We start from the raw sequence: 15,448 nt of genomic DNA on the forward strand, positions 1-15,448 counted from the left end.
CGTCAAAGACATCATTTAGCGGCTTCAGTAATGATATCAAAAGCATATAATAGCATTTTCATAACGCTAAGAAAAACCATTTTCAAACATTATATTTCAAACACTAAAACTCTAAACTTAAACTAAATACCAATTCATAAACTCTTTTTATATCTAAACCTAATTTGTAATTTCTAAAATTCTTTAGTTTTATAACTTTAACTTTATAACTAAGTCTTAACATTTATATTTAATACTTTATTTTAACATTTATAACCCCTAAATTATTTAAATTCCAAACCCTATATCTAAACTCCAAACCCTATTCTTCAAACCCAAAATATATATGTAATGTGCCATAAATTATAAATCTACTCAGTAAAAATAATATTTCCAATTTAAACACCAAACTTAACACATAAATTACAAATCTAGCTAATTTTCAAATTTTATTCTCAAATTTCATCTAAATCCCAAACCACATACTCCAAACCTTACATCATAACACTAAATTTAATTAATTATCAACTCCAAATCATAAATTTTATATTCTAAAAAATTAATCACTAACACTTTATTTCAAACCCTAAACCATAAACTTATACACATAAAACTTTAAGTAACCATTAAACTTTAAACGAACCATATTCTCAAATATATAATTATTAATAACAACAGTTTAAACATGAAAAATAAAGTTATTTATACAACTGATATTATTAACACCAATAAATGAAGAAAGTAAATTATTTTATTGGTTAATCATAAAAACATGGAATTATATTGGCCATTGATTGATTGGTTTAATCCAAAGGCTCAAAAGCATTCTTTTGTTATCTCCGTACTCTCTTCTCATTGGTTGATCTTGCACAAGAAGGATTATCATTTCTGACCACTGATTTTTAATCAAATGGCTCAAAAACATTCATTTGTGATTTCTTTCTCTTTTCTCGTTGGCCAACTCTTATATTCTTCTCTTTTCCATCCAGAATTAACCACCCCAAAGTCTTTCTTCTCCACTTCAATCTGCAAATACACATGAGATCCAAATACACATCACTCCTATACACTCGTCCTCTCCTCCTATCCGGATGGTTCCTTCTCCTCCCTGATGCCTACTCCGTGAAGCTTCCTCTGTGTTACTCTTCCGGCCGCCTTCTCCGTGAAGCCTCGTCCTCTGGTTCGGTAGCGAATATGAAGGCGTGAAAGGAGACGACGTCATGAAGAAGGAAGAAGAAGATGCAGCGGAGGTGGCGCGGAGATGACAGAGGGAGAAGACGATGCGGCGGAGATGGTGGTAGTGACGAACCAGACATGGAGGCAGTGGTAGATGTGGTTCAGAGAAAGGTGTTTTGAGCCTGAGGCATGAAGCACGAGGACGCGGAAGCAAGACGTAGTAGATGCGGTGGTGCTTGAGGAAGGAGGCGGATTAGGTTTAGGATTGGTTAATTAGGTTTTGGTTTAATGTGTGTTTACTTAGTGTTTGGTTTAATTTGTTATGGTTTACCTTTTTTTTTTACTTTTTGGTTTAGTTTTGTAAAACTGATTTTATTTGTAAACTGATTTTAATTAATAAATAAAATTTCATTCTAATTATATTTAATTTTCGATTTAATTTCTAATTAATTAATTTTAATTAAATAATCAAATTAATTTTTAATTATTTTATTTCTAATTATAGCATTATATCGATATCATTATAAGTACATCATAGCACAAATCAAGCGTTATAGTTAAGTTAATAATATCATTATTGCTATCATATCTTCACATTTCGTAGCGTTCAAAAAACGCTATCATAGATGGGGTACCTATGATGGCTGCCGTATACATAGCATTTATGAATTCGCTATAAAACATCTAATATAGCATATTTCTCGCGCTAACAATGTACATATTTCTTGTAGTGAATGTACTCAAACTGTAATCCCACACAAAACTTTGTTTTCCAAGATCTTTCATCTCAAACTCTTTCTTGAGATATTCAACTGTTTGGGAAATTATATCCAGAGGTTCCTAGGATATTCAGATCATATACTTTGATGATTATCAATATTGTTCTCGAGAACTTGCTGTTCTTTCAGCTCAATACCCTCTAGTACTTTCATTATCCAGTGGACCATATAAATATGCAGTCACTACATCAATTTGCTGCAGGTCTAATTTTCTCTCTTTTATAGCCAGATTTATGAGAAATTTAAAAGTAGTTGCATCCACCACATGGGAGTATGTCTCCTCATAATATTATGGTTTATCAAGACTAGCAAAAACGGATTCAATTAATCATGCAATTAGGGTTTAACAATCAATGGATTTTAGCAAGACTAGTAAAAAGATTTATTAATCACTCAATCAGTTTCAAGGCTGATTTTAGCAATACTAGAATATAGATTTCAAGCATGAATTTCAATGAATCAGTTTCAAGACTGATTTTAGCAATACTAGAATATAGATTTCAAGCATGAATTTCAATGAATCAGTTTCAAGGCTGATTGGTATTTAGCATAAACCATGTGTAAATAATTTATCTAGTATCCGAATTTATCAAACTTCAAAAACATATAATCAGATCAATCAATTTAATCGAACTTAGCATACAATCTTAAACCTCAAGACATTAGATTTTATCATGAATCTATCAACCTAGCATACGGATTCTCAATTCTCAAAGACATCCAAATCAGATCAATATAACCTATCATACAGATTATTTAGGGTTTTTATTTAAAACAAATCAGATTACAAAACTATCAATCCTAGCAGATGATATTAAACCTCAAGAATCATGCAATCAGATCATTCAGATTTTAAACAAGTAAACCTCAATCAATCTATCAACCTATCGGATTATATAAGCAAAGCAAGGTAGCAACCTATCGGATTCAATCAATGTTTTAACAGGCTGGTCGGTTTAAATAATTTTAAATCAGATGAACAATTAACCAAGCAGGATGAGAAAATAAATCTATCAATTTAACGGTCAAACAATTCTAGCAACAAAACATCAGATTCAATCAGATTTAAAACCTCAATGATCAAAACCGAAAACAGTTTTGATTTCAAAATATTCGATTAGGGTTTTAATATGTGATTTGATAATTATAGTATAATTAATTCTGATACTTATATTATTTAGGGTTTATAGATATAGGGTTAGGGTTTATCAGATTTTAACTTGTAAAAACTGACTTGGGGTTTTAATCATGTAGGAACATGATTTAGGGTTTGGGGTATCGAACTTTTACAGCTTTGATTTACTCAATTAGGATTTTTGATCTATTACCATATGGTTTTGATTCATAAAGATTAGGGTTTTAGGGTTTCATTCTTTATCAATCAATCCATGTTCGATTATGGGTTCTTAGGTTTTGAATTACCTTTTAACCTTAGATGATTGTTGATTCGAACCACCAAAGGAGTTGAGCCAGCTGGACATGAACGGGACGCGAGCTGGACATGAACGGGACGCGAGCTGGACACGAACGGGACGCGAGCTGGAATAGATCGAGTGGCTTCTATTGGGTCACGGGCGTCCTTTGTTGCTTGATCGGGAATGCCTTGATCGTCGGATGCGACCTGTCTGATGCTGTCGCGAACGAGAAAGAAGTCGCGTGCTGGAGCTGCTCTCGGATCGCGAACATCTGAGCTATGATCAGGAACGCCTTGGGCTGAAGCTGATCGGGGACGCGAGCTGGAACAGATGCGGGAACAAGAGATGCGATCAGGGTTTAGGGTTCGTCGGATCGCTGGCTAGGATTAGGGTTTTAGGGTTTTTCGATTTGGATATTATCTTAGGGATTTAAAGTTTCGTGCTGATAACGTGTTATAAAAATAATGGAAAAGTCTATATTTATTCATAACATAGAGATTACTTATATAGGAGATCACTACATCATAGATAAATGAGAAGATTACAAATCATAATCTCTCGGTTACGAGCCTTCCATGATCTGGTTCTTAACAAATTGTTCATTTTCAGAAGAGAAACGAGTTCGTTTTTTGAGACCAAAGTAAACCAACTCGTGAGCAACAATAACAAAACCGACATAACCTGGTCTAAGGACCCAGTATATAGTTTTGAACTACCACCCTTGCTGCGTGTTCGTTTTTTTATCATCCCTGTAAGCTCTTTCTCTCACCTAAATCAAAAGGGGTTTGTTCTGATCAATTGAACAGCCAAAAAAAAAAAAAGCGAATCCATAGAATCTAAACCAAAAATTTCATATTTTTTTTTATCTTGGGAAGATCAGGAAACCCAGTTATTGTGAAATTTCGTTAAGATCAGTGGACGAAATCTCAATTTATCTGCCGTTTCTGATAAATTCTTGGGAAATTTTCTCTTTGTATTTTTTCATTTTTGTTCTTCGACGGATATAAACCCTAGGTATAGAAATGTTTCATTAAATCGAATTGAATCAATATGGTTATATAGAATTTTGTTTGAGGTGAATGGATCTTATCTTTGATGTTCCGAATCAACAGCAACCTTTAAAAAAAAACATTCTTCTGTTCTTATCAGACAATAACTTTGTTTTCTTCTTTGGTTAATGAAGGTGTTAAATTTGAATAGACTGGGAGGGAGAAAGGCAGCAACAACAAAAACAATGAGCTCTGAGCAAAACAACAGCACAAGCTTCCCACCAACTGAGCCAAAACTCTGCGACAACGGATGCGGTTTCTTCGGGTCACCCTCCAACATGAACCTTTGTTCCAAATGTTACCGAAGCTTCCATGCCGAGGAAGAGCAAACAGAAGTAGCAAAAGCAGCTGTCAAGAACTCATTAAAGCTTCCATCTTGCACTCTCATCACCACTCCTGAGCCTAAACCAGTCTCTATTGTTTTAACCGCTGAGCCGTCTTCAGTTCCTGTGGACGAGGCAGAGCCATCGAAACCTGCACGGCCCAACAGGTGTTTCAGCTGTGACAAGAAGGTTGGAGTTATGGGGTTTAAATGCAAATGTGGTAGCACCTTCTGCGGGAGCCATAGGTATCCAGAGAAGCACGAGTGTAGCTTCGATTTTAAAGAAGTTGGACGTGATGCAATCGCGAAGGCGAATCCTGTGGTTAAGGCGGATAAAGTCCAGAGGATTTGAAGAAAATAACTTATATTATAAAAAGTATTTTCAGGATTCTTCTGTCTGCATTTGAACAGGTTGTTATGGGGATGTGATCATTGTTCGATGTTGGGTTTCCATGATTCAGATGAAGGTCTCTACTCTTGGTTTTCTCATGAATCAATATGGTTTAATGTCATTTGGTGTTTTTAGATCATCTGGCTTTGCTCGTACACTCTGTAAAATTCAGTTTTATTTCTGATTCAACTCAGAAGAGATTAAACATTTGATGATCAAGCGACAGGTTAGTTCTTTCAGTTGATGTACAAAAAGATCTCAATCAGCATTCTCAAACTGTTGGAGCATGTAACCATTTGTGTTTTGGCCAAAATCTCTTAGGCCTTTGCGAGGGCGCCTTTCATGCCCTTAGCAGAATCAATTAAAAAACTCAACTCCAGAACCAAAAGCTAAGAGATTGATTATTCTCTCCACATTCATTGAAGTTGGCACTGTCATAATAATAAGCTTGTATTGAAAGAATTAAGTATTGAGTTCCTCTTCTGGTTTTACAAGACCCTTGTTCTCTGCATTATAAATCATGCTAAAATCAGTCTTGCACAAAAAGGAACAAAGTAAAAAAAAAATCACAAATATTAAGTCAATTTCCTATGTATAGGCCATTCAATTGAAGTAGATTCTTCTTTAGTTCTTACGACGTTAATTACAGGTATCAAATTAAAAATATCATATGTAATTACCATTATTAAAATTTATTTTCCTTTTCATTAAATAATTTATGCTAATTAGATTTTTAATTTAGCTTCCTTTTTCCAAAATATTATAATGTGATTTCATAACAAAGGAAAGTTAAAAAAAAATTATGTTGAGATTAAAAAATAATATTTCCTTTAAAAGATAATCTTAACCAACGTAAATATAGTTTCAAATTATTAAAAATATTTTCCTTATATCTATCTATTTTCTTAGATAATTACAGAAAATTAAATAACATAAATCAAGATATCTTTAGGCCATTCAATTGAAGTAGATTCTTCTTTAGTTCTTACGACGTTAATTACAGGTATCAAATTAAAAATATCATATGTAATTACCATTATTAAAATTTATTTTCCTTTTTATTAAATAATTTATGCTAATTAGATTTTTAATTTAGCTTCCTTTTTCCAAAATATTATAATGTGATTTCATAACAAAGGAAAGTTAAAAAACAATTATATTGAGATTAAAAAATAATATTTCCTTTAAAAGATAATCTTAACCAACGTAAATATAGTTTCAAATTATTAAAAATATTTTCCTTATATCTATCTATTTTCTTAGATAATTACAGAAAATTAAATAACATAAATCAAGATATCTTTAGTGGAAAAAATATTTTATAGTCAGTATTTTTATTTTTAGATGTTTTATTCATTTTGCATAATTATTAGTTAACTAAAATACTTATAACTACAACACAAATTCAAAAAAATATCTATAATTTTTTTAAATAGCATAACTCTAGATATTTTTACTGAGCTAAATATATTATATTTCACCACTATTAAAAGATATTTTTATTTAATATGTATTTTCAAAAAACAATTAATATGTAGGTTGATTTTTTTTCTTGAACCAATACACAGAATAAATGTACCTGAGAATCTGATTTATTATGTTTAAAATTATTTTAAATAATTTTCAGTTTACGTTTCATAAATTTAAGGTATATATTACTCAAAATATATAAAACAATTTAAGTATTAAAATATCGATATGTGTGCATAAATTTTCAAACATTTATCGGTATAATGTTTTATACAATTTCCTACTGATGAAATTTTGTTTATTCAATTTTTTTTTTGAAAATCAACATATATCAAAATAATTAAAATGTTAAAAATATACTTACAAATCTATGATGAAATACTTAACTATTGCGATATAAAACCAATATGATTTGGCTTAATTAAAATCTATGATAACTATACTTCAATTTGAAAGAATATATAAAAGTTAATATACCCATGAAATGAGTAACTGTAGTTATCCATTTATAATATTCAAAATCAAATGTTTGATTAAAATTAAAACATACTATTTTATAGAAATATTTTTGTGTGTTTTATACATAGAAATCACAAGATGTCTCAAAACAAACAAATAAATAAAATATAAACTCATTGTTACAATTTAGTTCTTTTGTAAAATATATATATACATGATATTTTAAATAATTATCGTTAGATATATTTATGTAATTTTGAATTGATCAATATGTTATCTTATTTTTATTTTTATTTCGTAAAACATGATATATTCTGTTATACTTAATTTTATGACAATTTATTTAAATATCTAAGAGAAAATTGTCCAAAATGTATATAAAAAATTAATCAAAATTTTAATCTATTTAGAATAAAAATACTTTGGATGGATTCCGAGAAATAAATGCAATCTAATATACTCAAGTGATAACCAAACCGACTATATATCACATATCTAAAGTAACTTATCTAATCAAAATAACATAATATTATTAATATAAATCATATATAGAAGATAAAAAATTCAAAATTTAAAGTAAATTATTAATCAATTTATATGACATATTTTATTTATAATATTTATATTAGTTCTTAAGGGAAGAATCACATATTAGTAAATATTTTCCAAACAAGACTTGATACTAGAAGGGTGTCCGCGCTTCGCGCGGTATATTGTTTTATTGTTGTTAGATATGATTTTTTGGATGATGTAATTATGTGGTCAGTCTTATTTGTAAAGAGCATTATTTGATGTTTTATTGTGTTATGTAGTATTAGGTAATATGTTATGTGTTAATATATTATGGGTTTGTTTTTCAATAATGTGTTATTGTGTGTATAATAGTACTTGTGTGGTGAAGTGAGCTTCTAATGTAAATTATATTGAATTTTAATAACTTTGCATTTACGCATTTGTTAATCTTAAGATTGATGGTTTTAGCGTCAAAATTGTATTTTAATTTGTCACATTTTTGAACATTACTCTTTTAAATGTTTTGTTGCCCACTCTCCATATTTTGACCTTGAGCCGTCCCCATCTATGTAATTCACCTACCTTTCCGGTGTGCGGTGCTTCTCGCCATCACTGAGAAAATACTCACCTTTGCGTTCTTGTTTTTCCTCACATTCATCTCTTGTGATATTATCTGGTATTTGTTATAGATCATGCTTATGAGTTCCCAATTGTGCCGGTTTTTTTCACTGTGTTGTAGGTTGTTTTGGTCAATATTGGTCCTCTTCTTTTTTAGATTTTGGTTAATGTTAGGAACTACATCTCGTTGGGTTGGATAAGAGTTCAATTGTCTTTGATGTTGTCTTCCTCTCGTTGACTTACCGTCGGTAGTCTCTGCTCGTCTTGGTTTTCAAGATCTGGTTTTTGGTGATCTGACTTCTATGCTCTTTTTCATAGCTCGAGGATAGCTCCACGGTTTGTTGATTTTGTTTTGTCTCCTTTTCTATCTTTGTTCTCTCATCTTGTTGCACCTTTCATTGATGCTCGCTTCTCTGGTGGCTCTTTTTCGCCATATTTGCTACTCCAGGTTTGGATAGTGTTTTCTTCTGCGTATGCTTTGTGTGCTTGGAAGGTTATTTCTACTCTAAAGCTTGAGCTCTTGTTTTTCGGTGGTAGGCTTCCATTCTCCCTCAGGTTGTTTCTTTTCTTCTCTTGCTTTCCTTGGTGCAGGTGTGCGGAGTTAGTCTTTGGAGCTTTGGTGTCTTCTACTTAGAGCTTTGTGGTTCTTCGCTGGGATGAAAGCCTTGTATGTGCTTGTTTAGTTTGTGAGGTGCTTCTTAACTTTTAGCTGGTGGTTGTGATTCCGGTGCTTGAGGCATGTGTCTTCTTGTTTCGTGGTGACTCTGGTTTCCTGATGATTATTCTTTTTCTGACCTTTTTGGGTTTTTTGGGTTGGTGCTTGATCACGCTCCTTTGAGCTCGGAGGAATGCTTTGTCTTATATTTTACTCTTTCTGTTCCAAAATAGATGATGTTTTAGAAAGGTTATGATGTTTTAAAATAGATGATGTTTTGATCTTTTATATTAATTAAAATTTTATTGAAAACTGTATGACCAGTGATGTCTTATATTTATTTTTAAGGATTGGATTAATTAATTTTGGTTTATATTTTTAATGTTATTTTTTAGAAAAAGTGTATACCTTAATTCTTGTGCATACACTTAAAACATCAAATATTTTGGAACAGAAGGAATATCCTTTTATCTTTTCTAACATCTGTTTGTTCTATTCAAGATATTATTGGTAAGATGAGGTAAGTTAGTTTTCTTTGTTGATTTTTTTCCAGCTCGAAACTTTTATTGAGCTAGTGTTACTATAGTATTTGGCTTTTTCCTTTGGGTTTTGGAAGTTGTAGGTTTAGATTATGTGTTTTATTCTAGTTTTTTCTTATTAGTTTGGTTATTTAATGATTTTTAATAGTAATTTTTAATAGTAAAACAAATATATAATTTATAAATAAAATAATAGAAAATGATAAAATAACAAAAAAATATGTTATTTTTAGTTAAAAACCAAATTAAATATTTAAAATTATTTATTTATTTATTTATTCATTTTGAATTTTAGTGACCAGTAAAATAAATTATCAAATTTTATACAACAATGGTTAATATTTAAATTTTAAAGAGTAAATAGTGCATAATTAGAAAGTATTTGGCTAAATTGCAATAATCTATAAGAAAAATGACTTAAAATGTAAAAAACAATATATATGAAGGACACATGTCATCAAATCCCCTAGCCACTTGTCATAAGAAGAGAAAAAACTAACTTTATATATAAAGATAATCAAATTCACATTAGATAATATATTGAAATAAAATAGTTTTATAAGATTGGTTTTACATTCATATGGTTCTGAAGAAAACAGTAAACCTTAAAACTTTGGATAAGGACATTTGTGGTTGGAATTGCAATCTTCTAGGGCTTTGAAACATTGATCAGGCACTGGATTATTCTTACAGCACCAACAATGATGTCCTCCACAATTGTAAGGGATACACTTTGGTGGAAGATTTATCTTGCTTGAAATCAGTATTTCTCCAGCGTCCAACTGCCTAACTACACATTTGAAACCACACATTTTCCAGTCATTGACAATGACAAAAAAAAAAAAAAAAAAAGACAATTGGTATAAATGCAACAAGGCGGTGGTTTTGTGGTAGACGGATTTTGGAGATCTAAGCTATTCCATTACACTTCATCTTGTGGCACGGGGATATAAGATCATGATTTAGGTCTCATTTGAATAAATGGAGAAATGATCCATCTACGAGATGCACATCCCCATGAAAATTAGCGTAAGCCTTTCCATAGACCCGTATATCCCAAATTAATAAAAAAATAACAACTGATATGCATATGAATAAACCTATACGTACATTGATGCAGAGCAAAGAGGGAGAACATGAATACACATATGAAAGTTGTCTTTGAAATCATTTTTGGTTGGCTTTAGATGATCTTATGATGTATTTTTCTATTTAATTGTCTTATTTTAAAACAGTATGTGATGTTTGGGTTATTGTCAGTTCGCCGTACATATATAATGTTTTGACTGCAATTAAAACTCTTCTTGTATTTAATGGTTATCTTAAAGAGGTCAAATATACTATAATAAAATAGGAAAATAATGTAATTCAATATTTAGTCAAGTGTCATATGTATCTTACTATATAAAATAAGCTTTTCCTCCCTTCTCGAAAGGACACATCAAATAATTTGTTAGATGGAATTTGAAATGAACTAAAATCACTTGTTATTCAATTTCCATTTGATTTTGTTAGAATTCACTTTTCTTGGATTTTAATGAAATTTTGTTTTTTTAATAACAACTATCTTTTTTATATAAATTGTAACATTGCAAAGAAGATAATAAAAATGCAAGAAACTGTAAATTTCAAATGAAGAAAATAAAATACACATATAAAATAAAAATTTGAAGAAGCTTTCTTCTAAACCATTTTCTATGATAATAGAATTTTTCGATGCGGTTACTTTCAGCAATAAAAAAATCGACAAGACAAACTTTCCTCTGTGACTTTCTTTGTTGTATAACATTGGCCAAACTCCAATTTAGATCTATAAATATCCATAGATTAAAATAATAAATGTACAGAAATAAGGTGGAATAATAAAATTTTCAACCGATGCACAATTGTGTTTTTACTAAAATTATGGCAAAATTTAAACAAAATTCCTTACAAAACAATTTTTTTTTTGAAAAAGAGTTGGTGCAATTGCACCCATAGTCCTCTACATACATTCGCCACTGAATACAATATGGACAAGGTCACATATATACAAATATGTATTAACCGAAAACAAATATATATGTTATATATTACAAATCAAAATAACATATGTGCGGATGGTCAAAATCTAGTAATATTTCTAAATAATATTTTGCAAAAAAAAACTGTAATATTATTTGAAAAGTCAATTTTGTACGTGTCGCATTAACGTTAGTTTTTTGATGGTTAATTACAAAGATACCCTTAATGAATTAAAATATTACACGTAATTACCATTATTGACAATTAATAATATTATTCGAGAAATCAGTTTCCTATGTGTCGCTTTCACATTAATTTTTACGATAATTAATTATAGAGATACCTTTTATGAAACAAAACATTTGCCAATAATTAGCGTTATTGAAATTTATTTCCTTTTGTTACATAATTTCTATTAATTAGATTTTAAATTTAATTTCCTTTTTCAAATATTAATAACATATACAATAAAAAGGAAAAATTTCTAATAAAAATAAATTTAAGTCAAATTTATACATGTTGTGCTGATGTTAGGTTTTACGATTGTTAGTTACAGATACCATTAATGAATTAAAATATTACATGTAATTACCATTATTAAAATTTATTTTCCTTTGTATTAAATAATTCCTGTTAATCAAATTTTTAGTTTTGTTCCCTTTTTACTTTTTCCAAATGGTAATCTCATATATGATAACAGGAAACATTTATAATAAATACAGACTAAAAACAAATGTTTATATATAATGTGATTTCATAATTAAATAAAGTTAACAAAATAATCTTGAGATTAAAATAATAATTCCTTTATAAGATAATCTTAAGGAACATTAATATATTTTCAAATTACTAAAAATGTTGTCCTTATATCTATCTATTTTCTTAGCTAATTACAGAAAATAACTTAAATAACATAAATCAAGATATCTTTAGTTGACTAGAAACTTTGAGATGTTGAATTCATTAAGATGTTGTATTCTTTTGTTCTGTAACACTTTGATATGTTGAATTCATTTTTGCATAATTATTAGTTAACTAAATTATTTATAATTACAACACAAATACAGAAAAAATCATAATTTTTGTAAATAGTATAACTGTAGATATTTTAGTGAAATATATAAATATTATATTATTCAAAATAAAAGGTTTAATTAAAATAAAAACATGTTATTTTTAATAATATTTTATGTGTTTTTATACAAAGAAATTACAAGATGTCTCAAAACATATTAATAAGAAAATAAAATATTAACTAACTAATTAATGTTATATTTTTTTCATCAAAAAAAAATATCAACTAATTAAAAAAAAATATTTTATGAAATATATATACATGGGATTTGGAAATATTATCTTTATATTTATTTATGTAATTTTGAATTGATCAATACTTCATCTTATTTTTCTTTTATTTTGTAAAACATGATATATTATGTTACACAAAATTTTAATAAAATTTATTTACATATCTAAGAGAAACATTTTCCTAGATGTATAAAAAACTATTCAAAATGTTAATCTATATAAAATAAAAATATTATGTTTGATTCAGAGAAGTAGATGCAATATAATATACTAAAGTGATAACCAAATCGACTAGATATTACATATCAAAATAACTTATATAATTAAAATAACATAATATTATTAATATAAATCATATATAGAAAATATAAACTGATTTAAAATTTAAAATAAAATACTTATCAATTATTATGATATATTTACTTTATAATATTTATATCGGTGCATAAAAGGAAGAATCACCTATTAAATATTTTGTAAACAATATTTGATATAATCAAATTCATATTACATGATATATTGAAAGGAAATAGTTTTATAAGATTGGTTTTACATTCATATGGTTTTGAACAGAAAACAGTAAAACTTAAAACTTTGGATAAGTACCTTTGTGATTGGAATTGCATTAACATTGATCAGTGCCCACTGGATCATTCTTACAACACCAACAATGCACTCCATAACAAATGTAAGGGACACATTTTGGAGGAAGAATTGTCTTGCTCGAACTCTCTATTTCTCCAGCATCCAACTGCCTAACTACACATTTGCCAATCATTAACAATGACAAAAAAAATAAAGAGACAATTGGTATAGATGCAACAACAAAGTGATGGTTAGTGGTAGATGAGAGCTAAGTAATCCGGGTTCGAAAGTACTTCATTACACTTCATCTTGTGATCATGTAGATATGAAATCATGCTTTAGATTTTATTTGAATACCTGGAGAGAGAATCCATCTATGGAATTCACCTCCCCTTAAAATTAGTGTTAGCTTTTCCATAGGCACAAATATTCCCAAATTAATCGAAAAAGAAGGCAACTGATAACATACGAATAAACCTATACATACATTGATGCAGAACATAAAGGGAGAATTGCCTTCGTAGAACAGTATGGAAGTTGTCTATATGAAAGTTGTCTTTGAAATCATTTTTGTTCAACATTATATGGCGAAAGACAACTTTCATATAGAGAGACAACATTATATAAAAGTTGTCTTTGAAATCATTTTTGTTTGGCTTTAGATGATCTTATAATGTATTTATCTCTTTATTTATTTTATTTTTAAACAGTATGTGATGTTAGATTTATTGTCAATTCGCCATACATATATAGTGTTCTGACTGCAATTAATTGATTCGCCATACAAATATCAAATGAATAACATTGAATGACACCAGATACATTAAACAGTATGTGATGTTAGATTTATTGTCAATTCGCCATACATATATAGTTGTTCTTAGATGTGTTCCTCGATTGTTATCTTTTGAGCTAAGGTGTAGATGAGAGGTGTAGCTCTAACTCATATCTTGAACCTACTATTATCTTTTCTTTGAAGTCGTTAATGATTTTTATTGTTTTGTTAAATAAAAAATGTGCGGCCTATCATGAAAAAAGAATTATTTTTCTTGTTAATAAAGTTTTTAATCAGTAGGTATTAGACATTCAAGTTTGTACTTGTTTTTACCTTTATATATTCTAGGAACAATGTTTGTCACCACGACAACTTTATATTTTTGATTATTTATACTTTATAATTCCTTTAATAGAGATTCTTGGTTGTTCCGTAATATATATTTGAATATTTAAAAGCTATATACATAATTAAATATTTATTTTAAATTACATGGCATGCCTCTCCATTCATTTTTAAAAATAAAATATTTAATTGAAATCATTAAATATTTAAATATATAATGTATTTTGACTAAGTAAATTATACGATGAAGTTATAAATATTGAAATTCAAGATTGATTGTTAATATAAGAATTAAATTTGGGATAGTAAGTACTAAGGAATATACATACAACGTTAACTAAACTTAGTTATGACTCAACTATTCTTTGATATTCAGAAATTGTTTGAAGCTTTCTTCATCTTTTTCTTTTAAATTTTTACACAACTATATTTTTTTTATAATATACATATTTTCTCTCTACATAAGATACTATAATTAAAACAAAAATATAGATACTATATTTTGTTGACTTTCAAATTAAAACAATTAAAACATAAACAAAGCATTACATAAAAAGACGATAGGTCTTATAGCTGGGTAAAGTTTGCATATATATTATAATTGTTAACTAAAAAATATGATATACACCAAAAGGTTGTTTCTCAAGCATAGACTCAAATCTTTTGAAAATTAAAAATATGTATTTTTTTTGTTTTCTTTCTTTCTTTAATTGCATCATAAAATAAATGAGTAAGTGTTTATGATTTTACCAGTGCAATTATTCGTTTTAGAAGTTTATAATTAAAACTTATCATTTTTCTATGATTTTGAAAATGTTAGATCTAATGATTATTCTTCAGTAATGCTTTTTTTTTTTTGGTATGAAATTGGGAGGATTCTCCCAATGTTTATTAAGAAAGAAACAAACTTCAAGCTACAAGACGAGTCTGTCGTGGTCTTAGTGAACCATCAACATCTTCCTGCAATAAGCTACCAACCTCCAAAGGAGCAATGTCAAAGCTATGAAAACCAAAAGGAAGAGATAGTGCCAAGTTAGCCAAACCATCAGCCACGCGGTTTGCCTCC

The 15,448-nt window shown here is 28.7% G+C and overlaps 1 protein-coding gene across 3 annotated transcripts; it reads left to right on the top strand.

The window, feature by feature from the left end:
• The first annotated feature begins 3,994 nt into the window (after positions 1-3,994).
• LOC106385588 (zinc finger A20 and AN1 domain-containing stress-associated protein 7-like) lies at positions 3,995-5,350 on the top strand. 3 transcript variants are annotated; one of them, XM_048750981.1, is made up of 2 exons: positions 3,995-4,100; positions 4,533-5,350. In XM_048750981.1, exon 2 carries the CDS (start codon positions 4,584-4,586, stop codon positions 5,070-5,072), a length of 489 nt encoding a protein of 162 aa, XP_048606938.1. In that variant the 5' UTR covers positions 3,995-4,100; positions 4,533-4,583; the 3' UTR covers positions 5,073-5,350. The 3 variants fall into 3 exon arrangements, with proteins under 3 accessions (XP_048606938.1, XP_048606937.1, XP_048606936.1); XM_048750980.1 differs by lacking the exon at positions 3,995-4,100 and adding an exon at positions 4,107-4,424; XM_048750979.1 differs by lacking the exon at positions 3,995-4,100 and adding an exon at positions 4,107-4,363.
• The last annotated feature ends 10,098 nt before the right edge of the window (positions 5,351-15,448 follow it).

This window comes from Brassica napus, chromosome C3 (assembly GCF_020379485.1).
Source record: "Brassica napus cultivar Da-Ae chromosome C3, Da-Ae, whole genome shotgun sequence".
Classification (NCBI taxonomy): domain Eukaryota; kingdom Viridiplantae; phylum Streptophyta; class Magnoliopsida; order Brassicales; family Brassicaceae; genus Brassica; species Brassica napus.